The sequence below is a fragment of the Syngnathus typhle genome, linkage group LG14 (assembly GCF_033458585.1).
Source record: "Syngnathus typhle isolate RoL2023-S1 ecotype Sweden linkage group LG14, RoL_Styp_1.0, whole genome shotgun sequence".
Classification (NCBI taxonomy): Eukaryota; Metazoa; Chordata; class Actinopteri; order Syngnathiformes; family Syngnathidae; genus Syngnathus; species Syngnathus typhle.
The window spans coordinates 2,503,782-2,528,630 of record NC_083751.1 but is presented as its reverse complement, the minus strand read 5'-3'; the positions used below and the strand labels follow the sequence as shown (position 1 = coordinate 2,528,630).

General features: G+C 44.3%; 3 protein-coding genes across 4 annotated transcripts; 1 reads left to right on the top strand and 2 right to left on the bottom strand.

Moving 5' to 3' along the window:
- Positions 1-2,393: 2,393 nt before the first annotated feature.
- dpt (dermatopontin) lies at positions 2,394-4,052 on the bottom strand. The gene is made up of 4 exons (XM_061297158.1): positions 3,766-4,052; positions 2,944-3,069; positions 2,699-2,806; positions 2,394-2,640 (listed from the first exon to the last, which is right to left on the bottom strand). Exons 1-4 carry the CDS (start codon positions 4,050-4,052, stop codon positions 2,574-2,576), a joined length of 588 nt encoding a protein of 195 aa, XP_061153142.1. The 3' UTR covers positions 2,394-2,573.
- A 2-nt stretch (positions 4,053-4,054) lies between these two features.
- On the bottom strand, positions 4,055-24,264 carry nme7 (NME/NM23 family member 7). Of its 2 annotated transcripts, none has more exons than XM_061297140.1 (12): positions 24,119-24,264; positions 23,411-23,518; positions 22,992-23,158; positions 22,628-22,738; positions 22,122-22,172; positions 21,512-21,707; positions 21,165-21,270; positions 20,225-20,289; positions 20,033-20,101; positions 19,828-19,929; positions 17,534-17,641; positions 4,055-4,194 (listed from the first exon to the last, which is right to left on the bottom strand). In XM_061297140.1, the coding sequence occupies exons 1-12, from the start codon at positions 24,119-24,121 to the stop codon at positions 4,183-4,185; spliced, it is 1,098 nt and encodes a 365-aa protein (XP_061153124.1). In that variant the 5' UTR covers positions 24,122-24,264; the 3' UTR covers positions 4,055-4,182. The 2 variants fall into 2 exon arrangements, with proteins under 2 accessions (XP_061153124.1, XP_061153123.1); XM_061297139.1 differs by lacking the exon at positions 4,055-4,194 and adding an exon at positions 15,587-16,747.
- On the top strand, positions 8,787-16,469 carry atp1b1a (ATPase Na+/K+ transporting subunit beta 1a). The gene is made up of 6 exons (XM_061297153.1): positions 8,787-9,153; positions 12,460-12,588; positions 13,314-13,469; positions 13,544-13,728; positions 13,943-14,023; positions 14,272-16,469. The coding sequence occupies exons 1-6, from the start codon at positions 9,060-9,062 to the stop codon at positions 14,527-14,529; spliced, it is 903 nt and encodes a 300-aa protein (XP_061153137.1). The 5' UTR covers positions 8,787-9,059; the 3' UTR covers positions 14,530-16,469.
- Positions 24,265-24,849: the final 585 nt, after the last annotated feature.

Sequence of the window (24,849 nt, the reverse complement as noted above, 5' to 3'; positions counted from 1 at the left end):
TCCAGCTGGAGGGCACAAACAAATCAGTTCGACGACCCCGTCTCAGATAACGATGTCTGCCTTCGGAAAAGCAGAAGCTGGCGGGGTTATCTTTTTATTGTCTGGATGACTGTGCCTGCGTCCAAGGCCGTCTGATATGCGACTGACGACGGCCGTCCCTGGTGCTTCTTCTCCTGCTGCTGCTGCTGCTGCAGTACTTTTCCATGACACACTGCTGGTGGCACCATGAGAGAGAGACTGTGTGGACGTGAGAAAGAGCCTCTGTAGTGTTGTTCTTGTCTCATGTGCTGGGATTGCACGCAGCCAGGGTAGCGAGCGAGGAGGGAAACTGAGCAACACGACATTTTCGCCACTAGTGTTTTAATGACTGTGTACAGTACAAAGGCGGTAACGGGGGCAGCCATTATGCGTTGGGTGGCAGTACAAAGGCGGTAATGCTGTCGGAGGCGCCCATTTGGAGTTGAGTGGGTGGCCTAATTACACCGAGGGGGCGTTTGGCTAATTCCCATCAAATTTTGTGGTGCAGGCCCCAAAAGACATGAGGAAGTTCCGGAATGTTTGTCATTTTGGGGGGAGAAATTGCAGAGGCCTTTTTTTTTTTTTACCTGGCTGTCATTTTAGGAGGAAAAACACAAGCAAGATGGGAATATCCGCTCTTCTGGGAAATCTCAGGAGGGAGCTCGGTGCAGATGTTTACACACTGCCCTCGTGATGTACAGCTTGGGGTGTCGGGTAATATCACGGTGGAGATTAAGGGTTAAGGATAATAATAATAAAGCATCCTCAGGGCAGTGTGGGAACCAGGGCGGCGTAAGGTGAGCCGGGTTGCTCCTCTGGTTCCCAGCCTCCACGTTTGGGCCACAAAAGCCTCATTCTTGCATTGGCTGAGGCGGAGTTTGAAGTTCACTGCAGGCCGCAACATATGAGCCGTCCATGACAATCACAGAAATCTGATGGATCACCTCGCTACCACATAAACAGCTTTCCTTCGGACACTCGGGGGGGAAAAGCGGAATGAAGCGGTGATGAAGGGGTGAAAGGTGAAGGCAGCCAGCATGAAAGCGCTGCGTTGCCGTTAATCTGAGAGCTGAGCCGGGCTCTGACAGTATTGTGTGCATACAAAACAAAAGCTCTTCTCGCACCATCAAGCATGTGCTCCTATCTGGAGCCCAACCGCTGATGGGCTAAAATCGACACCGAACAGAGAGAGGCTCACTTTTAAGGGTTTGGACCAAGAGCGCAAAGCTCAAGCTAGATTGTAAGGAAATCGGAAAATGTGAGGCAATAAAAAACATTTTGAATATGAAATCAAGCCCGCCACATGCATAGACACGTCGCGCAGGATCACGTTGAGGATCATAATGGAGTGCGTGGGAAGCACGGGTGGGACGGAACACCAACGTGTGCCAGCCTGTGAGTGTTCCTTTTGCTTGCGTACCAGTGGGCGTCGAGAAGGTTCATAAAGGTGAAGTGTGTCTAACATCATTCGAGCGCTGATGTCGTTTGGAGGAATACAAGAGTCCTCTTGACTCCTCAAGAGTCACTTTGGGATTCCAGCTGTGGATACAGATGTTGCATTTAACCCCAAAATGTGTTTTGGCCGCTTATTCTCAGTCATGAATCCCACAACTAGCTAGCTTGGTGGTTAGTCCTAAAACGTCTTCTAGATTTCCTATAGCGACACGTTGTTTATTGTTATCGTGTTATTTTTATAAGTTAACTCAACCGGGCTACCCCGCTGCGGTTGTTGTCATACGTGGAGGAAAAAAAAAATCTGTTTTGGTTGTGGCTGGAGGAGAATTTAAATAAACAAGGCAGCCCTCAGGGGCAGGCGGCGGGGATGTCAAGCCGCATGGCGCTGACCCACTTGGGCTCGTCCAAACAACCCTCCCCTCCCCTCGCACCATGAGAATCGAATACTTGCTGTCTACAGAGTAGAAAGTCCAAAGATTGACAGCCCGAAAGAACAAGAAAAGTTCTCACTGGGCCAGGCCACTTTGGCTTTTTTAGGAGGTGTGAGGACAAGGGAGGGCCTCAACGGGCGTGTGGCTCGCCGTGAGTCTGCGGCTCAGTGGCACAAGCGCGGCCGTGCTTGGCCTTCAGCCCCGAGACGGCAGCTGCCGTAAACAAACAGTGCTGAAAAGCAGCTGGCTCGGGCCCCGGCGTGCTCCTCAAAGAGGGCCCACTCACTTCATTGTGTCCTCCGAATGACTTTGCTAACTGGACTTTGGAGCCGGACCAAGTTGAAGACAAGCGAGATAAACGATAAAGCCAACAAAGTGACTTCTTAACTTCTTCCACCCCTGATTGGCTTTTTATGAAATTCCTTCTTCCTCTTGAGGTTTACCTGCTCAGATTATTAGTACTATAGGGTGAAAGAATATAAATCCAAGGAAAGGAAATTACACTTTTAATTGTGTGGTTATAGAACAATAGTTTGTCCAGCTTCTTGAAACTGAGCACAAATTTTGTTGTTTAAATGTTTTGACGTGGATTTTCCATGCTAGTAAATTATACGAGGCCCGCGGAACGTAACCACATGGTTGTAATTACGACACCTTCCTTGGATGCGTCTATAAATTCTCAAATTCGCAGTCGAAGTCGGTCATCCTGCACAAGATGTACTTCCACTGGCGATCCCTGCGGGGAAACATCGCTGTGAGTCCGGCAGCACGAGGAGAAGTTGAGAGAAACAGACCTTAGCACTCCGCTGAAGGTGGTTTGAGCTCCTCGGATGAAGAAGCCGTAGCTAGGAATCACCAGCTCGCCCTCCTCATGGTGGTATTCGGGAATGTCATTGGTCATCCTGTCACATAAAAAGCCACACACAATTCAATCCTGGAGATGATTCAATATGCATTTTATCAACCAAATGAAAGGAAAACTCAAAACACTAACTTACTCAAACTTGAGAAATATTGAAGTAAATATACGGAAACATACATGCAGTCGTATGGACATCGGCGTTTGTAGTAGCAGCAGTAGAATTGCCATTCTCGGTCCAAGACGCTGGGAAAGTATTTACTCTGCACGCCTGCCACCAAGCCGTTACGGGTGCACTTTGAAGTCCTGAAAAGAGAAAAAAAAAAACATTATTATTATTATTCCACACACATAGAATGCATATGTATAAATCTATCGTGTTTGTCTACATGTGTTGCTGCACCATTTGTGTTCAAATCTCTTTTTTTACTAGTTCGGTGTTAGCAAGTCATGTAATTCTCCTATGATTCTTTTCATATGGGTGCAACCCGTTTAGGGAATGTTAAGGTCCAAGGGGAGTGGTGGTGTTGGGCATGTGTAGACAATTGTCATGGCAACATTAATCCCCCCCCCCCCCCTCCGGCGTTCATTCAAATAGACTTGAAGTATGTTAGCGTCGAGTAAACGTGGTACTTAATGGAGTGTTTGCCTTTGAATCAAGTCACCTGGGGGGCAGTAAATCTCAAGTTAAACTTTACGACGCTTCTTTGTGGCCCGTTGGAGCGGTTTGGCTGGATGCTCATTCACGGTTGTTGCGCAACCGCTGAAGTTTCACATGACAAGTCCGGAGATGATTTTTTTTTAACTTTTATTCTGACTTCCATCACTTTTTTTTTTTTGTCTCTGGGACATATTTAATTTTATATATATATGTATATTAAACAAAAAGACAAAAAGTCGTTTGAATTTTCCTAGGAAATAGTCGTAATATTAAAAACAGACGAAAATACTTTATCGGCCAATTTTTTTTAGCTGTCGTGGTCTACAATGAAGGTCACCTACCATTCCAGGCCGGCACGGTTGATGTCGTCCCACCAGCAGTCGGTGGGGTGTCCCAACCCCTCGGGCGTGGGCTGGCACTCAAAGGACCAGAGGCGGTCAGAACCGTCGGCGGCGCTGAAGTAACTTCTGATGGCCACCAGGGCTTCGCCGTGGGGACACTGGAAGTTGAAACCTTGACGGTAGCCGTTGATCCACCCCATGTCCTGGTGATCATGCAACTGAGACTCAGATTGAGCCCGGACCGAGACCACCAGGGACCAGGCCAGCACCACCAGAACCGGATTCATGTCGACGGGTGAAGAGTTGTGGCGCCCTCCCTCGCAAAGTCCCGCTTATAAAGGCTCCAGATGTTTGGCATCCTGCGTGGATACAAATGAGTCGCCGAGGGCCAGAAGTCGTTGGACCTCCACGGACATTTTAAGGTGGACCCTGAGAAATGAGAGAGCAGAATTTTCCATTCAGTTTCTAAGGGTGTGCCTTAAAAGGTGGGATTTGTCATTTAGTACATGCAATTCAAATACTGACGTCATTTTTTGTTAGCCTCGTTAACACGTGCAGTCGCGCACGTGTTAGCGATCGTAGCCATGTGTTCCACGTCAATATAAACACCAAGAAAGGATGTTTTGTGGAAAGAGCAGGACAACTGGACCACACAAGCATTTACAAAACAAATTGTTTTGAATAGGATATGATTTATCTTATTATCATACGATTCAAACCGATTACGATACGATGCAATTAGAACGTCATCGCATTCACTCTGAATATAATCTGATACGCTTCACTTCATTTACAATGTCATGATTTGCTTTCCATGCACCGTGATACGATTCCCAGTAATTACGATAAGACTCGATCCACTTACGATATGCGTCACTCCATCACCTGTTTGTAATTGTAGCCATGTGGACCTCTCCAAATAAACACCAAGAAAGCGTGTTTTTGAAAAGGACCACATGTGGAAATGAATGTTTAGCAACAGGAGCCAAAAACTGGATATTGTAACAAACAACTATCGGAAAAAAAAAAAAATGAAATACAGTCTGCCTGCTTCAAAAGCGGATGGAACAGGAAATTGGAAAATACCATACCAGACTCGGAAAGCCATTCGTGTATCAATACTGTGTCTCACGCTGCAAAAAGCTACTTACCTAAAATGAGAAAAAGGGGCATTTGCTGAAAACACACACACACACCACTAAGTGCTCTATCACTGAGCATTGGCTGTTCCCTTAAGGGGTGGGGGGTGACAAATTAGCAAAGGAGCTCTTTTTATGTACTTGGTGTCACATTTCCAATCATTCTCCTGCCACATGCTGCTTACATAATCTTCACATAAAAGATTTCACACATCGTATTAGACTCCATGTCTGTTCTTTGCAGGATTAAATTGCAGGATATTGAAAGCAATGTACCAGGCCTTAACAAAATAGACACAAAATATCACAAGTCTGTCTTCTGACCGTCTTTCCCTTTAGGACATGAGTGTCAACCAACGACGCATTGTTTCCAAGCGTCCCTCGGTCTCCGCGGCAACCTGTCGAGCATCTCTTGTCACCCTGATTAGCCGAGGGAAAGCATCCATTTGTTCTTCGAGGGCCTCGCGAATTCCGCACCACCCCCTTATGATTATCTTCAAAGCATCCCGAAATAAAACGCTGGCCCGTGTTCCAAAATAAGAGCCCTGAACGGGAGCACAACCGGCGAGTATTTTTAGAAGCTGTTGTCTATTTTTGTGGCGTCCATTGGGAGCGGGGCTTGTTGAATGTAGGGCTACAATCAATGGTGGCCTGACTTCTGCGTTACACCAACCTCACAACTGCAAATTTATCACATCCAATATTTTGTCTTTTTAAAAGCGCTATAAAATATGTATTCATATCGATTTTGGCTCGTACCTTTTTGTAAATACGATCGTCCAGACATCGTTAGGTGTTATGTTTACTTATTGTAATTCTTTATTGGCCCGTAAAACTGCGACGATTACTGTGATAAACGTGATAACAAAACGCAGCCATAAATGTAATCGTATTTTACAACCCGAGCAGCCCTGGTACATGTTGGCAATTGTTTTCTTTAACCTTTACATGGCGCTCAGTTTCATTGCACACAGTATGACCCGGGGTCAAGAAAATAAAAGCATAAATCAAATTACAAACTACATATCTTTTCGGAAATGTATAAAAAGCCCTTCGGACATGAATAAATAAATGATTGTTCCTTAATCAATGTTTCAGAGACACGGGTAAACTGCACGACTGGTTGGTAGCAGTATAATTCAATATGACAACTGTTTACGTGACAAAGATGAACGGCTTCCGTTGACAGATACAAACCGCTACGATTACGAACGGAGTCGAGGACAGAAAACGAAAACAATCTGTGGTATGTGGCGTTGTGCTAGCGTGTCAAAAGGTCTCCCAGTATGATTCTATTCCCCTTCTCATCAGACCTTTGCTGCTTAATTGAGTTTCACTAATGTAATTAAGAGCTCGACCAAAAGGCCAACATAATAACCTCGACAAATCACAGTGCTCCGGGCAAGCATTAGCGAAAAAAATAAAATAAACGCCGGTGTCTCAGATAAAATGAAAAGGCCTTGGAGGAAAAAGGAAAAAAAAGTGTCACTCTAATTGTTGTGGGCACGTTTATTAGCCCGTACTTGGCATGTTGATCGTTAGCTTGTTAGTATTGGGGTGAACTGGCGCGCTGACACGTTGGAATAGCTTCAAGCTAACCTAAAAGCTCAGGTTAATGCAAATTCAAATTTTGCAATTCAAATGAGTGCAGAGGTGTGCGGAGACAATTTGCAACCAGTTGGGCATATGCCGCCTGAAAAAAAAAACAGTGTAATGCGCTTGCTGAAATAATTTGGCCCATTGCCAAAGTTTGACTTTAATTTTGTTTATGTAAGGTTGTCTTCAAAGATATGAGTAGTTTTACTTAAATTTTATTTTTTTCTGTCTACCTACCTCAAAGACTGAGTCGTTTTACTTCACACACTGCCTGTCCATTGAGTAAAGCTTTTTATAATGGCAACTTGCCTGTGAGGAAAAAAATTGTTTTGCAATTACAACTTTGTGGAGGAGTCCATCTTTGACCCGCGCCCACTCCCGGGGGCCGCCCGCACAGGCACACGATTGTTGACAGGTTAGAGTCGGGCTGGCTCCTCACATACCAGATTTCTTCCACAGGCCATCTCAGAATGCCGCACCTCGTGGTAATCTTGGCGAAGCTTTCATCTGTGCAAACACGGCGGGCCTGCTGTGCTATGGCCGCGTAAAAAATACATAGTGTCGTTGGCGGACTGCGTTACACTGTTTTCTTTTTGGATGGAGTCAAAACAGACCCCAGGGATCGCCATTAACGCAGACGTTATGCCCCCCCATCTTAACTGTACTACAAATGTAACTACACATTTATGACCATGAACTACAGAGGTGGTGTCGTTCGGCCATTTTGTAAAATATATAAAAATACGGTGACAGTGAACTCGACTCACTTTACAAGAGAGAACAGTTCTTTAGAAAAATATAACTATATTGCAAAATATAACTATACCAATGCAGATACGTACAAAGCATGGCAGCTACATGTCAGAGCAGCTAAGGCTGTAAGCTAATCAGGTCATAAATCAGACCTCCCCCCTGTTGCTCCCGTCTCTGTGCTCATTATAAATCTGATTTGAAGAGATTGGAGCGTAATTTTCAATTGTTCGGTAGCCAAATCCCGGCTCAATATTACACACACGTATGCGCGCGCACACACATTGGAGGTGGAAACTTACTGCCTAGCGGGCACAAAGGCTGTGAATGGAATTTGTAGCAAGCCTGAGGTTTAACTGTTAAAATGAAAAAGACTACACTAATTCCATCATAAAGACTCACTAGAGAGGTCAAACAAAAGTGAGAATTCCGCAACACGCACTTTCATCCAGAGCTGCAACAACACTCCCAATTGGTTCGTTGTTTAGGGCCCATGCCACGTCCCACCATCAAGTTTTAGTTTTATCTGGCACACAAACAGATGAAAACATGTTACGAATAAAAATGGAGCAGAAAAACAAGAGTGTACAAGAAAATGACAATTACCTGTTGTTTGTTCTGACTAGAGGATAATGCTTTTCTTCTCCAAACCTGCAGTTGGTAGTAATGAGCATGACAAGGTGTAATGGAACCAAATAATAATCAATTATTAATCTCCACAAATGAGTACTACATTGCACGTTTTCAGCAACTATCTTCAAACACATATTTCTTTAGAGAACAAATCTTTACCAGATTTTTATGGTATAAGCTGGTAAGCAGGTAAGGATCTGGTAAGAAGGCAAGGTGATTTTATTTTTCAGTGTACCTATGGGAATAGCTGTTGACAATTTTCAAAATGACTGCTGGCTTTCGTCCGGGCAGCCTAATTGGAGTCATTCCTTTTGTTTGCAGAAATGCAATGTGGCAACAAAGGAACAACATAAACTGCATAGGACCGTACCGAGCATTAGCTGCACTATTCTTTTCCTGGTTTCCTGGTTTTTAGACAAAATCAAGGGTCAGTATTAGGCCCTAAATTGTTTATTTTGGATTAACAGGATATGTGCAAAGTATCTAAAGAACTAAAAGTCAATTTTGCAGATGACACTAATATCTATATTATAATATTAAATATGTTCGAAATAAAGATATCAATCAATCAATCAATCAATCAATCAATCAATCAATCAATCAATCAAAAGAGTTTCATCGTCTTAGAATTCACGTCAATCAAGGCGTCACCAACTACGTTTGACGGGGAAGGCGGGACGTGTGGTGGGGGGTACGGTTGCTATGGCACCTGGCCCATTTTGTCTTTTACAGCTCTTGGCAACTGAACGACATTTTTTTTTCCCCTTCTTTGAATCACCCCTCCTCTTCGACACTGCCTTTATCATGACGTCATAGAGCAGCACGCCACTCTGATTGGTTCGTTCGCTGCCCCTTTGCGACCCTCTCCTCCCTCTTGCTGTGTAACTTATTGCGGGAGTTTGCGGGCGGAGTCGCGCACCGTGAGAGAGAGAGAGTGAGAACGCAAAAGAGAGAGAGATAGAGAGAGGGAAAAGGGGGCAAAGGAAGAGGGAGAGAGAGCGGGGTGAGGGAGAGATTCAAGCGGCGCTGCGGGCTTAAAAAGTGTCCTTTTCTTGCTTCCGGTGAGGCGCAGCAGTCGTTTCCTCCGCAATACACTCTCGAGTGGTCGTGTGTTGCCTATCATAGAAGACCAAAAGTTGGAGCTACCCGGTGCGTGCGTGGGGGGACTTCTATAACATGTCGCGGAATAAGGACACCGACGGCGGCTGGAGGAGCTTTCTGTGGAATTCCGAGAAGAAGGAGTTTCTAGGAAGGACCGGGGGCAGTTGGTGTAAGTGATCTTTTTTTTTTCTTCAACTGTTGAATGTCACGATCGTTTTTTTTTCCCTTTGCCACCTTCCTCCATTTTCTGGCGACAGAAAGGTTGCTTGCTTGGTAAAGCAGCACCTGTTCGAGCTCTTCGAAGCTGACAAGGCAGCGTCGTGACTTGTCGGGAGTTGTTTTTTTTGTTGTTTTTTTTTCTTGCGCCGTCATTTTGATTTGGGGAAATCGACGGCGCCGCAAAAATTGACAGCTTGAATTCACGCGAAAAAAAGAGCAAAACAGGGGAGAGAACTTGAGGATAAAACGACTCAAATGTATTCAATCAAATGAGCAGAATCGATCAGTTAAGGGAATCGATCATTTGAGCTACGACAAACTAGTTTACTACAAAGGCCTGACGGAATGGAAATCTGACGCGTAATAAAGGCTTCGCCGGTCGTTCTTGTTGTGTGTGTGTGTGTGTGGGGGGGTTCGTTTAAAAAAAGGTCACCCCTGAAGGACAGCCTGTGCCGGGCAACGACTTTCTCTCGTAGGGAAAGTTGTGATCAGCCTGTAGCCTACAATCACACTTCTCCAGCATCCACACGACATCTTTCAATATCGAAAGATTATGAATATATATAAGGGGGATCTGATTGGATGGTTTACCCCCTCAAAAGAAGCTACAAATGAACACTTTTTCCATGGTGAATAGTTAGCATTCCGGTCAGTGTTTGCCTCATCAAGCTTGACGTGGTTAGTAATAAACACGTGATGTGGATCCACCCCCTCCCCGTTTACAAAAGCCCCCTGAATTGCATGTTAATCACATTTGAATGCGTCGATTCCGGTACTGTCGAACTGATCACGACTCACATGTCTCAAGCCCCCCCCGCCCCCCCCCCCCCCCCACACACACACACACAATTTTCCTCCTCCTCCTCCCCTGCCGTCGAACACATAATGTTATATTTTCCGAAAAGAGGAAATTGGACTTTTGTCGCGTATTCTTCCGAAAAAACGAGTTCACCCGACCAGCTAACGAATGAGGCAACCATTTCTGTCTGTCACCCAAATGTTCGAAAGCAACAAGTTAGACATTGAACGCACCGCGGAAAGAGCTCGACGAAACGAAAACGCCTCCGAATTTTAATTGGTTGTATTAATCATACTTTTCGATGGTGATTTTGACGATTGACGCGACTTCAAAGTGGTCAGAGTGTCCGTGAACGTACCACAGAGAGGGCAAGGCTATGAAAAAGGGGGGGGGGGCGCAGCGTGAATGTGGTGATGGTTTGTTCACCACAAGCTCTTGCTGCAGTGTGTTGGGGGATGGGACTCTTTCCATTGACTTGTTTCAGGTTCTTGTGCCTGTTCCCGAACTGCTAGATCAACACTGACTATCCCCAGCCACATGAGTGCGTGTGTGTGTGTGTGTTCATCTGCCTTGGGGCGACGCCCATGTCAAAATCGATTATGGCATTGAAGTTCTGCATCCAAATGCTAATTATTTTTCAAGCCTCCACTTCCTCAGGAAAAGTAAATCACTGTAGAGACCATTATTTGTATGCAAATTTATCAAAGGCATAATTTCATAATGTGGGAGTTGGGCAACTTTAGTTGTGGGAGTGTCTACACAAGTCAGACTCATTATCTTGAGCTGCACACATGCAACGGTGTGCCGTAGATAATTTTGTAGCGTGTACGTCCTGAGTTTGAGAAAAAGTGCGGGGTTTTGGCGTTTGGCCGCTGTGCGAGGCCCAGCGTTGAGTTTGTCCCATGAGACGGGCTACGACGCATCAAGACTACTCAAAATTGGCCACGACGTTTGTCTGCAACATGTCTATGCGGTAGTTATCGTAGTTATTACACGTTTATTGTAACAGTAGCTTAAAAGCGTAACGACGACAATTGCATGACAATAATAAACTTGACTGTCGCTGCTATTTCTGACACACCTCATTCTTACCGCTCATTTGCTTCACAAATGACTGGCACTCGCTCGTAAAAAAAAAAGTGAAACGTTGAGATTCCTGCTATTGCTTAAAAAAAGAAAAGTCAAAAAGTGAATCTGATAGAAAGTGTTGTGACAGAAAGAAAGTTAGCGACTAAGCTAGCTATGGTTTCCAGTGCCGCACGTGGGCGCAACTCAAAATGGATGCTGCTTTCGGAAGGCCGGTAACGCTACGATGAATTGAAACTTCCGTGGTTTAACAGTAGACCAGCCGAGGCAGCGTCTGACGTGGCCCCGGGGGGCTGTCGGCTGAAGCTACGCTCGACCCGTCAAGCGGGTTCCCAGGGGTCCCGCTTGTAACTGGCAACAGAGGGACGCCTTGGGAATGCCGCCGTGACTACGGGAAACCGACATGAGATAGATGGTGTTTTGAATGAATGAGGGCTAGCTAGCAATTAGCATCACTTGAACAGGATTGGTAGTAATTAAGCCAAACTTTATATTGTGTAATTCCACTTTTATGACAACATTTTCAATTGAATTCAACGTCTACTAATCGCAGAAGTAGTGTCATTTACGCACAAACTGATTCGAATTAGCGGATTCATTCATCATCCAAATGACCGCTAACACTTTACAGCCACATTACATTACACGGACGGACACTCATTTTACTTCACAGGGAGGCCACAACTGAGCCAGTTCCGGAGTCAAATTTCAAACTCGCTTAAAACAGCTGCTTCAATCCCAACCGGACCACTTTTCAATCTCAGGCACGAGGCCTTGGCGCTATTTTGCGAGTCCCGCTAAGATGCGCTCAATTTCTTGTCAATGTTCAAACTGCTGTTGTGGGCAGTTGTTTACTTGCCAAACCCGTTGTGGCGGCAGCAGGCTACACGACGGGGGAGGCGGGGGGGGGAAATGGCCGGTGACTTATCCTGTACTGTGCTTCCCTAAATGGCTCCCCTCTCTCGCAACCGGAGAGGAGTGGAAAATGAGGCGCTCTCACAATAGTTCTCTCACAAAAGCTTCCGCCACGAGACGAGAAAGGGATCCTTTGTGGTTGTAGTTCATCATAAAGCCGTCAATTACATGCCAACGACTAGTCGCGCCCTCCCGAGAACGCTCATTGCTCGACTTTTTTTTTTTTAAAGAGCGGGCAAATTGATAATGACCTCGGATTAGGAAAGTCACATCATCCAATGGGTACATGACTTTTGTTTTGACGAAGCGTAAAGACATAAGACCATTACTTTGTTTTCATGAACCAGACCCGGCCCCCGAACCTCGAGTTTGACACAAACGCTGTAAAGGTTTTACGTGTAACACGACGAAGAAATAATTGAAGCTGACTGTCCTACTCTTCTTTTTTGTCCACAGTCAAAATCCTTTTGTTCTACGTTATCTTCTACGGATGCTTGGCGGCCATCTTTGTGGGGACCATTCAGGTGATGTTGCTCACCTTGAGCAAGTACAAGCCCACCTACCAGGATCGGGTGGCCCCCCCAGGTACGTACGCTGTAGCGTCCTCCATTTTGTCTTACACTCACGCGGAAACCTGTCAATGGCGTCGCCCCCCTCAGGTGACAGCAAGTGTTGCAGCCTTGCACCACGGAGGGGCTCGTTGTTATGGTTGCCCAGTGCGGTGCGAGGCCTCTTTAAGCTCGTTGATTAGCGGGACAAAATGCTCTCTGTAATGCCTAAGCTTTCGGTTCGAAACGGCAGCAGCGGCAGCACATGTTTGGGCGTTATTTTTAGAGGCCATTGTGAAGCCCCTCGCGGTTTTAGTTTACCGCCCGGCGTGACTGGCGAGCTGCCGACTTTGGTTTACAGCGGTGCGACTGATAAAGGAAGCAGCAGGGAGAGGTGGTTTTTTTTTCTTTTCTACGCTGCCACTAAAAAAAAAAAAGTTTCCACTGTGAAGGAGTCATGGGTGAAGAAGGGCGGGAGACGCTCACAAGGCACACGTGTGTAAAATCTGCACAGCACTACGACTAACGTGTTTCCGCCTGATAACAAAGATGGCAGGAAGCGGAAGTGCTGTCAGAGAGCACTTCAAGGAGACTCATCCAGCTCCCCCATCCCCCCCTTCCAGTTTAAAACAGTGCCTGGATGTCTTCAAATGTTTAGGATATCCTTTAACAAAAAATGATGGCACACTTGGGTATTTTTTTTTGCAAGTTTGGTCTGAAGGCAGATGTATATTTACACAAGCTTTCCTCGCTTTCTTGCAGGTTTGTCACACACGCCACGCTCTGAAAAGTCAGAGATCGCATTCAGCATCAGGGAGCCAAAGTCCTACGAGAAGTACGTGGACAGCATTGACAAGTTCCTCGCGCTCTACAACGACGATCGCCAAACCGACTTGATGAAATACGAAGACTGCGGAGGCAGGTTTTCAGCATCGACCGGCACAAAATGAAAAGGAAGCATCGTTAACGTGTTAACCTTTTTCGCCGCGCAGACACTCCTCAGCCGTACCGCGATCGTGACAGCATTGACAAGGACAAAGGGGAGCGCAAAGCTTGCACCTACAAAAGGTCCTGGCTGCAAAGCTGCTCGGGCAAGTCGGACAACATGTACGGCTTCCAGCAGGGATCGCCGTGCATCATCGTCAAACTCAACAGGATTGTCAATTTCAGGCCCAAGGTGGGTGAGAGGGAAAGAAAAAAACAAAATGGCCAGCCATGAAAGGTAGACTCCATCAAAGGGTGGGCAACAATTGAGGACTTTATGACACCGCATAGGCCAGTGTCAAATTGTAACAAAGACATAGCAAGCGTTCTTCAGAACCGACCATTTTGGAGCAGCGTGCGGCGAGCACACCTCCTGACTGTCGGCCATTTTGTACGTGCAATTTCAGGTCCCCACCGATGATGATGTGCCTGTGCCTTTTCAAGCCCGAGTCAAGCCCAACTCCGTGCCTATTTTCTGCAAGAACAAGGTAAGCGGACTATTCTCCAAATGCATGTCCCTCTTAACACCGACTCATTAATAAACACAAGAGAACATTGTAAATGTCAACCGAGAGCATAGAACTGAATGTCAACTTAGTGCTAGCTAGCATACAGTATCACACGAGATGCTAACGAAATTTAGCTTAGCAACACGTACAAACAAACACTTGTACTACACAGCCAGCACTCCCAACGTAGGACGTGAGAATCATCCCGCTCTTTTGTGTTTTATCAGCGCGAAGAGGACGCAGACAAGATCGGCGAGATTAACTACTACGGCTTTGAAGGCAGCTTCCCGCTGCAGTACTATCCGTACTACGGCCGGCAGCTGCACCCCAACTACCTTCAGCCCCTGGTGGCCATCCAGTTCTCCAACATAACGCTGGACCAGGAGGTGCGCATCGAGTGCAAGGTGTACGGCGGCAACATCAAGTATAGCGAGAAGGACCGCTATCAGGGACGATTCGACGTCAAGTTCAACATCAAATCGTGACCTCTTCCGGCGGTCGGTCAGTCGGCGCGCACTCTTTACCACCCCCAGCCCTCCTCCTTTGTTTTGACAAGCAGGTCTCCCCCCCACCCCAAAAGAAAACACGTAGAGCCAACTGAGATGATAAAAGTCACATCCGCAAGAAAAAATAAACACCACTATAGTAGTCTTTAAATAATGACACAATACAGCAGTGGTTCTCAACTCTTGCTACCCTACTCCAGTTTCTGCCCGGGTTTTAAGCCAAGGAAAATATTGTTAGCCTAACAGGATGATTGCCAAAGTCATTTTTGTTGTGATAACAAATTAATGAAAAGTCCTGTTGCCTCCATTGAAATTTTGCAGATTTACTACGACGTGATGACTGAGAATCTACAGATTAAAAAAAAAAAAAAAATGCAACAAAGTTAAAAATGACTCAGGCAATGATGTAATTATTAAGCTCACAATATTTAAACATTTAAAAAAAAGAAAATGTCTTGCACACCGCCACCCAAAAATGTTTTGAAAAGTATGTTTCTTGTTCTGCCTGTCACTTTACATCACTAGCATAGATAGATGAACAAATTTTATTTGCCATTGATAAATCCTAACTTTTGGACCAATGTCACTTTCCCAGTGGATGGGAATCACTGCCTTCGGACACAGGTGCCAAACCTCAGGCCTACATCTGGCCTGTCACAGCATTTTATGCACGGTATCGTCATTTCTTGCCCAAATCCGTGCCAAAATTGTCCTCACGTTAAAAATGTTGAAATATTTTGTTTGTCAAACTCCTTTTTAAAAAAGAAATTGATACTATTTTATTGTTTTCCTATTTGTTGTTAATATGTTACACCATTACACCTTTAAATGGTTTCAGAGTTAGAGCCCTCTAAGGGTGACAAAATTCACTTTTTTTGCCAAATATATGACTATGACCATGAAGATTCAAATTTCTTTAACGCAAAAATCTGGACTTGTTTTTTGAAAATAAAAAAAAAACAAAAAATCAAGACCTTTTTCCTGAAAAGGTATTTGTACTTGATTTTTGTTTTGTTTTAAAATATATGTTTGAGGGTTTTTTTTTTTGCCAACAATTTTTATTTTTAACTCGTCCTTAAAAATTCTAATTCTATCCTACACTGCCATACGTCAGCACCGTAAACTGAGGGCGCCTCTGCCATTTTCTACTCCCCGCCCGCCACCTCAACCCACTTTTAGGTGCTGTACCACCAGTTGAGAATCACTGCTCTACAGGATTGTATTCCATTTGAAAAAAAAAAAGGTGCGCGCTTCATTCCCACATGGGCTTTTCGTGTCTGTCCACGGTTTTAGGATGTGGCGTAGCAATAGCAAATCAAATCATATTTATTCTGCTGTACATGATGAATTTCACTCCTTCAGAGCCGTATAGACGCATCCATACTGTCTGAGGTAATTAAAAAAAAAAAAAAAAGAAACTCCACTTCTACTACTACTACTACTACTACTACTACTTATTACTACTGACGTGTTTGTGTCGTAAAATCTCGTCTCGTCCGCTTCTGCGTGAGTGTGTCTGCGCGTGTGCAACTAACTGAAATACTAGCGCGGTACTGGATACCATCAAGGAAGGATCCATCATTTGTACGCTTTTCATTCCCCTCCATCTGTTGTTTGTAGTTTTTTTTGTAGTTCCTAGCAGTCCTGTTGAATGTTTTAGCCATGTTCATGGTGCAAGAATTTTATATTTATGCAGTTGTACATTTTATTTCACTTTCAGAAATGTCATGTTTTAAATCTGATACCAAAGTAGTCGCTGGTTGGAAAAAAGAATTTCAAAAGAGTATCAATGCAGTATCCCGTTATATGTTGAGAAAATTAAGAAAAAAAAAAGAAAATGAAGAAACTCTAAACACTGTCAGAAGTCTTCTGGTCACTTTATTTAATCTGGCTGAAACAATAAACAACAACAAATTCAAGTTTGTCCGTTTTTTTTTTTCCCACAACTGTCCAAGACCTTGTTAAAGTTCAATTTACGTTTAAGCGATTAGAATGAGTAAAATAATGAAGAGAACATCTTAAAATATTCTATGCAAACAAAGGTGCTAAGTATTGCCGCATTATTTGGTCAGGCCTCAAATGACGATAATAATCCACATACTAGTCAGGAGTCTTCTGGTCAGAAGTTCATCAAGGATAAAGTCTTGACGTGTCGTGATTGTGATCAGCTATCCAAGATCTTGAAGAAGTACTGCACCTGAGGAGCACAAAATGGCCACCCCTTCAGGTTCAAGTGGCAAATGGTTAACAAAGAGGCATTATGTCGCCCACCCCTCCGCTGCTAACAAAAGCTTTTGTTTCAAATTGCATCGTCATTCTTGTTCCCGTCGCACAGTAAGAGATCTGAGGCGGGCAGGATCGCGGTTCACGCTGTGGTCATGAGACCAAAGTTTTGGCGAGTATAACGGCCCCTTTCACACTGTAAAAGGCAGCATTTTTTCAGGTTGTCTTTACAGATGGCACCGACAGGAATGGGTTAGCAAACATCTTTTAAAATACTGTAGCATCATTTCTCTAGTGTATCACATCGGTAAAAATCGATGTTCAGAAACTGACTTTTCCAAGAACGTTTTACGGCTTTGGAAAAAACTGAAGTATCAACCGCATTGATAGCTTCCTCTCTGTTATCTATTTACGCTTTTTTATTTTTTAGTATAAAGAAAACTTGACTTACCTTGCTGGTTTTGGCTGTCACCGTTTCCAAGTGTGACGGAGGAAGTGATGTCACAAAAGCGAAGCGCGGCAAAATTTCCTGGATTTGCGCCGACGTAGCTCGAAAGTTTTTCGTTTTTCGAATGTAGCGCGAACTTTTAAGTCTCAGATCATTTGCTTTCAAAAATTGAAAATAACTCAATCCCGTTTCTTTTCCCCCCCCCCGTCCTTTTGCATTGGAAAATACACCGAGACCTTTTAGTCAAAAATATGAACTTCACATGGGCTCTGGCTTGCCCCTTGTGTTTCGGCCGAGATGCATCACACCTACCTCCAGGATGCCGTCTTCAGGAAGATCTGTGCAATGGACGGCGTTCTTCACTTTGTCGATGCCGTAAATGGCTCGCAGGGTGGACGGACGGAGGTGGCGAGCAATGGCCTGTGGAAGGACCAAAGGGAGTAATAAGATTCACATCAGGAAGTACTCTCCAGCCACATCCTGAAACAGCTGACTCTCACTGGACATTAGATTAGGGACCCCTGGACATAAATAAGTGAGGACTGCTGTCTTTGTGTTCGACCCAAAATGGCAGCGCAGGCAGCATCCCGCCCGCTCGTGTCCTTCCTTGAAGGTCACCGCGCCTTGCCGCCAGGAAATTAAACCCGCCCATTGGGTTCCGACACACACACACACACAAAGACGAGTGATAACTCTATGGAGTGAATGGCGGACAGAAAGCGGATCATAAGAAAAGTCGGTTCCTATTTGTAAATGGGAGGAAGTCGCCACATGAACACAATTCCCGACGACACTCATTCTGAAATTCACACTTTGGTTTATGATAAAACTCAAAACCTTTGTAGCACACCAAGTGCAAAAACATGTCCCAGCTTATGTTCCAGGATATTTCTTTCCTGAGGGGGACAAATGAAGACAAACCTTGAAACAGGTTGTTTGTTTTTACTATTAATCAAATTTACAAAGTATTACCGCGCGTAACGATGTGACAGAGCGTATGTGTGCGTTTGTGTAGTTAAGGAGCTGCTGGTGCGTGATATGAAAGCTAATGGTTAGAACGCTGAGCGCTGTTGCCATGGCGACGCGGGGCAATGAGCTTGTCAGTGGGAATGTGACTCAGCACTGTTTTTAATTTAAAAGAAAAAAAAAACAGTTCAGCAAATTAATTACACCTCTTCTTAACATGTTTTAAAACTTAAATAATTAGAAAAACCATTGGATATAATCGTAAAATATAATATATTTTTTTGTTCCTAATTACAATAACTAGATAATATTTTCATTGGAAATTAATTTCGAATGAAATTCGAATTAAAATGGAATGAGTATTTTTTTTTAAAACGTACTTTAAAAAATGAAAAAATAATTTCTTTCATTACAACAATTGAAATAGCGAATACTTAGAAAAAATAAAAGCCATTAAATAATTCAGACATATTGTACTTTTTTTTTTTCATGTTCACCTTGTCGTTACTATGCAGAGCAGTGTGCAGCAAAAAAAAAAAAAAAAAAGGTTAATTAATTGGCTAATGATTCCTAGACAGGTCACAGGAGCAAACATTCTGCTTGGCTCCGCTTGCCAAACGGACGAGGCTGGCTCGATACCGAGCTAGACGTAGGACGCGATGTTCGGGGTAGGGGGGGGACGAGACCCATCGTGCCAACCAATTGGAGCAAGGCCCCGACTGTGGTGCGAAGGTCACCGTGTGTGGCTGATGGCCAGAATGGACTATTGACAAACAGATCCACATCGCATGAGTGGACGCCTGTCAGTGCTAATAATAAAAGACGCCACTCCTCTTTATCAATCAGACGCTCTACTCATGGATGACGCATTTGGGATGTGCGTGTGCGAGTGTGTACGTGTTGTCAGATGCCTGGAAGTTACACAACAGCATGCAACGTTGGACTGCAATAGCGGTTCTATTTCAGAAAAAGGCAGAGAGCGACATCAGTTATGTTGCTGAAAGTTTACCCGTAAAGCAAAAACATGCGTTGCCGCTTCGGAAACCCGCTAAGCAGATGGGCTGACGCTATCGCTACGTGTCGTATTCAAATGATGATTCTGATTATAATCAATTAAAGAAACAATAGTTATCAAATAAATAATAAGAAAAAAGGAGTTGTTAATATCGAGTATATACATGTAAGATAAATAAAAATAGAGCTATTGAGGCAAAATAATAGACAATTAAATGCAATAAAAAATAAAACTATACATGAGCAGCATAATTTAAAATAGATAAATCACTAATATAAAATAGACAATAAATCTAACTTGAGAAAATAAAAGTAATCATTATAAAAAATAAAAAAATAGAAGAAGAATCAACAATCTAATCTACAAAAGCAAATCATCTTGTTGGGTGTGTCAGAAGTTCAAAAACGACTCGCACATGACCTCTGACAGCGTCAGTCATGTGATCGGACACTCACTTGGTCACATCATCATGGGAATGTGTCACTGATACGCATTAGGGAGGCAATGGCAACTTAGCCCTTTGTAATGTTGCAATTCACTCCCCCGCAAATTGTTCAAATAACGTACGAGACACCACTTTGTGGTAAAATGCAGGTGGGTGCTGCTGTTTTGGTTAGCAACTCACCGGATCGGCAGGACCGCAGAAGTCACGGAAGGCCTTGGCTACGTCGGCGCCGTGGAGCTCCAGCACCAAGCATGGTCCCAGAGACAGCTCAGTCACCATGTCCTGCGGGGAATACGAGAATGAACGACACATATATATCCAATGTGACTGATTACTTCGGAATGTTTTCCTTCCCGGTTGATGCCGCCGCCCGTGTCGTACTCACCATGTATTCCGCCACGACGCCTTTGTATACTTCGTAGAACTCCTCGGCGTTGGCTCGGTCCACTTTGAACTGTGTGAAGGGAGTGAACGTTAAAAGAACGGCGAGTAGTAGCTAAGGGAGTAGTTGCCGTCGAAGAAAGTGTGCGGTGGTCGTCGTGAAAAACGCAACGGAGCGGCCCAGCGTGTTTATTACCATTTGCAGAGCTGAGATGTGGAAGCCCGCCGCAGCGATGGCGTTGATGATCTTGCCGGCCAGCCCTGCCGACAAAATTCAAAATGGATTCATATCAGACGCATGAATGCAGCAGCGTGTTTCTTATGGGGCTGACTTTTAAGACGCTCTCATAAGAGTCAGGCAGAGGCAAAAACGTGACAGATTGTGAGAGAAAGACGACGAAGGTCACACAGGAGGACGGTGATAACACGTTTGCCAATCTGGCTCAGTCTGTTTGTTTGGCTCGTGCGCCCCCCCCCTCTTAAAAAAAAAAAAACAGCTGCTCCTGTTGCTAGGCAACCTGCTACTACTTGTGGGTGCCTGGCAACAGAAGCTTCTTCTATTCCAGTCATGTCTGCACGGCGCGTTTGCTAGCGCGTGACTGCCAACGGGGGCGGGGCGGGGACTCGGCCGCCATGACGCTGCGGACTCGTCTGGAATGAGATTGTGCGGCTGGAATAGTGATTCTGACAAGATGGATGCCAGTCAGAACTGATTCGAGCAAATCATCCGCAGTATCGCCCCCCCCCCCGCCGAGTCGACGAAATCAACTCAATAAACCATTTTGTCAATTCGGGAGATGAACTTTGAAAATATAACATGTGTAACATTGTGCTCAGCGTGACAGTTGAGCATTCACTGCCGGTTGCGTTGTCGTGGCCCGCATCAGAGATTCATTCTTATCTTACATAAACCGATCGTTGACATGTCTCGACGCGAGACGCAAACTGCCTCGACAACTTTCACGCCGGTGTGGCTCCAGGCTATTAAAAATCTTAAATCCAAAACATTTCATAAGCCACCGGTCCGCATCCAAGGATTTAGGTGTGCTGAGTGGGTCGCAAAAGTAAAACCCGACTATACACTGCAATCCCACGCAAATAATTTGAGTCTTCATTGGTTCCATAGTGCCGCTTACCTTGTGAGACGGCGTGTGGTTTGATTATGCAACACGTGCACTGGGAATATTCCGCTGTGTTGACGGGCCCGTGGCAGATGGTGGTCGGGAAGAAGAACTCCAGCTCCTGCGCCACGTGAACAGAACGCTACATTAGAACATGGCGCCTACTTGCCGGGCGCCAAGACTAATGAAGAGAGAATAGCGGGGCGACATAAAGACGAGTGAGAACATGAAGATTTATGAGGGATGACACTGACATGGGATAGAGGGCATAAAACCTGCTAGGACATTTGAATTGATCTTGCTGTTATACTAATGGGGACATGCATGGTACAAAGGCTGGAAAGGACATGGAAGCAGTTTACTCTGGCTGCAGCGGTGAGGGAGTCGGAGCTGTGGGCCATATCGGTTCCAAGGTGCCCCCGGGCGCTCTGTGGCGTCTCCTTGTGCGCCGCCGCCACATCCGAGGCTCCCAGGAGGTTCTTCCAGACAGACACGGCCTCATCTCCAACCAGCTCCATGGCTATCACGGGACCAGACGAAAGCTGCTGCACTAAGGAACTAGAGGAGCCAGACACGTTTACAAATATTTACTGTATATAAATACATCATCTCTTTCTAATGTGTATTTAATGCATAGCAATGACGTTAATTGCAATACAATGTTTGACACCTTGGAATAATTTTAGCATATCTGCACCCTTTCGTGTGCCTATTGGTCCGTTGGGAGTCTGCCTAGCAACAGCTGCATGATCTGTTTTGATTGGCCTATGGGGCAGTTGTGAATTAGCCCTATTTTCTTCTGCCTAGTAACAACTGTATAATCTCCTCTCATTTGGTGAGCTGTGAAACAGACTTATTCGAATTGCTTAGCAACAAATACATTGATTCATTTCGTTGGCAAATTATCGTTTTGTCGTCAGCAGGTACGTAATATCGCCAATTGCTTCACCCGCTCTGAACATTTACACTCACTTGAAGAAGGATTTTGTCTGATGCTCCACATAAAAGTCTGCAGCTTGGCTCCTGTAATGAAAATATACTGTGATTTGTGTGTGAAAAGCATAAAAGGCTATGGTGCAGCGATAGAACGCAAGTTTATTGTTTAAGGAAACGAATGAGGCCAGCTGAACAAGCGGAATAAATAAAACATAGTGGGCCTGTCGGGGAATGAGAACTCCATTGATATTTCCTACTATAAAAGTGTGTAAAGGGCTGATTAACTGGCAATTCAGTCAGTATGTTACTGTTAATGTATGCAACTAACATCTGGACCTTGGCCCGTTTTACAACTGGTTCTCCTCTCTCCTCCCCCCCCTCTGATGTCTATTGTTCTTTATGAAAAACATGCAATATAGTTGTTGTTTTTTTGCGGGGGCCAGCTGAAATAGATTCATGGTATTTAGACTATTCCAATGGGGAGATCTTGGACACGGATGAAACTCCAAGGTACTGTAGAAATGCTTCCTACATTAAATTACCATGTCAAGTGTGTCATCTTGGCGTTGGTGACCATCAGGTTGGTCTGGGCGACCATTTCCAGCACGTCTCCGATCTTGCTGACGCCGTCCGGCTTAAGCAACGCCAGGGTCCTGTATACGACATTGCGTCATTTTATTACAATTTTTATGAGCATAAAATGCTCTCATGTGATTTAAGATTAAGACATGGGCCGTAAATGTGAAAGAGGATTAGATTTGCTTCCAAAGTAGCACTTGAAAAATGACACAAGTCATCATTTGACCTAGTCAAGCACGATTATTCTGATCTGACGCCGCGCTCATATCTAAGGAGCTCCTAAAAATAAACCGGAGGCAGCTTTTGTTGACGAGGTGAGGTCGTTACCGTTCTTTTTTGCTTCCCAGCTTGCTGGCCGTGTATTGGTCGGCGTAGTCAATGATGTTGAGCTGCCGCGCAAAGACGTTGACCCGGTTGCCCACAAACAAATCCCTCTGGTGCAAGTCTTCATATTTGGTCCGCCTCAGAAAGATGCGCTGGTTCTTCACGTCAAACTGTCATGAAAACACAAGAAATCCATCATCGTGGATTAATGGAGATAACCAGCAACTTCATTTGTGTTGCTAATGAGGCACGGAAAGGCCTGTCTTAGCAGAGTATAATAAACATCAACTATGTCTTTGTCTGTTCAGTTCATGACCCCAGAATAAATTCATTATGTATATTTACATCCATCCTTCTCATTGAGGATTGTACAGTATTAAATAATGTATGTAAATGAATAAATAAATAAAACAACACTGTACCATCTCCACAGAGTGGTCATGGGGATAGTAAAAGAGCTGGTAGCGCCGTAGGAGTGATGCCGCCGGGTCGTACCAGTCGGTCAGGAAGGCAAAGCGCTCCTTCTCCTCCTAAACAAAAAAAAGAGACAATAACATGAAGTACACTAGCACTATTTAATTCAAATTAAAAAAAAAACTTTTGTCATCCCCATGACATCCAGGACCGTACTTAGCGTTTGAGAGCCCCCTGGGGAATTATGCCGAAATGGCACGCCATATGGGCGAGTAATTATTACCAAACCTTTGGGCGAATAATTATTACCAAACTTTTTTTTTTTTTTTAAGACAAAAAGTCTTGAATTTTGATAGCTTGTACACGTGTAGCTAACGGTGCAACAATCTCCATAGTAACAGAAAATGGACACAAACTGAAACAAACAAATGACTGACACAAATCTCAAAAGTACTTTTAACTCGCTAAACCGAAACTAAACAAACATTCATAATACATTTGTTCACCACAATTTGCTATATTATGAGGAAAAAAACACGGCAAACTGTCAATTCACGTTAACTGTAATGCTAGCGAGTAAGCGACCGTGGATACTATGAGGGGAACACAATTGACTGTTTTCGACTGTGTTTTTCACCTGGAGGTGACTCTAAAGCTAACAAATAGTGTGTTTAGGTTGTCTGTCATATACCAAAGATGAGTTTTACTCAACTTACCATTATTTAGGCTTGAACGACGTGCTCAAGTCCCAAACGTTACGCTCAGCAAGCGCGCTATCTAGCTAGCTAGTTGTTCGTGCTCGTGGTGCATTTCATGGCTAGTGTAAAGTTGGAGTAGAAATGAATCCCTTGATATTTAATGGTTGGTCAAAAAGTTTCCAAACACATTTGACCCCAGACGTCAGTTTCAACAATATTTAGCAATTTTAAATTACAATTATTTTTATAACGACTCAAGATGTTTTGTCCTAATACGTCCCCGTGGGTTGAAACTTGGAGATTAAAAAACTGATGTTACAATTTCCGAAGAAGTTTGAATGCGTCATTAGTTTCCATAGTAACTGTACAACAAGTTAAAAATGCATTCTGGCAACAAAGATGAGTGCGTTTATTTATATTAAAACAATTTATAGCTAGCCAATCTAAGATTTGGATCAAGTGGATCACCAAATACAATAGCTCACCATAACAACACCAGCTCAGTATAGTGTCCGCCCTTTAACTTGAAATATGTTATTGATCAGTCGAATAGGTGAGTGAATTACTTTTACCGGGGAGTTTGTAAGGTTGGTAAGACGTTGGTAAAACGGGAAATTGCAAGTGGGATTGAATAAAAATAAAACTGCTTTATGTACTTTCTATTTGGAAATGTTTTAAGACACAGAAAATCTTAAAGCGACATCTAGTGGGGATTCTGTGGTCCTGCAAAAGTCATCATGCTCCGGGTT

Bases quoted from the DNA above. Each gene is read 5' to 3' on its own strand.
- nme7 (XM_061297139.1), bottom strand. The intron at 21,271-21,511 runs GTAAACTGCTTC...CACGTGGCGCAG, and splicing joins CCCTCACCGCTGCAGCCAGA to GAGCTGGAGTTCTTCTTCCC. The intron at 17,642-19,827 runs GTGAGTTGCTAA...GTCCTTCCACAG, and splicing joins TCTGCGGTCCTGCCGATCCG to GCCATTGCTCGCCACCTCCG.
- dpt (XM_061297158.1), bottom strand. From the start codon at position 4,052: ATGAATCCGGTTCTGGTGGTGCTGGCCTGGTCCCTGGTGGTCTCGGTC. The intron at 3,070-3,765 runs GTAGGTGACCTT...TTCTCTTTTCAG, and splicing joins AACCGTGCCGGCCTGGAATG to GACTTCAAAGTGCACCCGTA. The intron at 2,641-2,698 runs GTCTGTTTCTCT...GTTTCCCCGCAG, and splicing joins ACCTTCAGCGGAGTGCTAAG to GGATCGCCAGTGGAAGTACA.
- atp1b1a (XM_061297153.1), top strand. From the start codon at position 9,060: ATGTCGCGGAATAAGGACACCGACGGCGGCTGGAGGAGCTTTCTGTGG. The intron at 9,154-12,459 runs GTAAGTGATCTT...TTTTGTCCACAG, and splicing joins AAGGACCGGGGGCAGTTGGT to TCAAAATCCTTTTGTTCTAC. The intron at 13,729-13,942 runs GTGGGTGAGAGG...GTGCAATTTCAG, and splicing joins TTGTCAATTTCAGGCCCAAG to GTCCCCACCGATGATGATGT.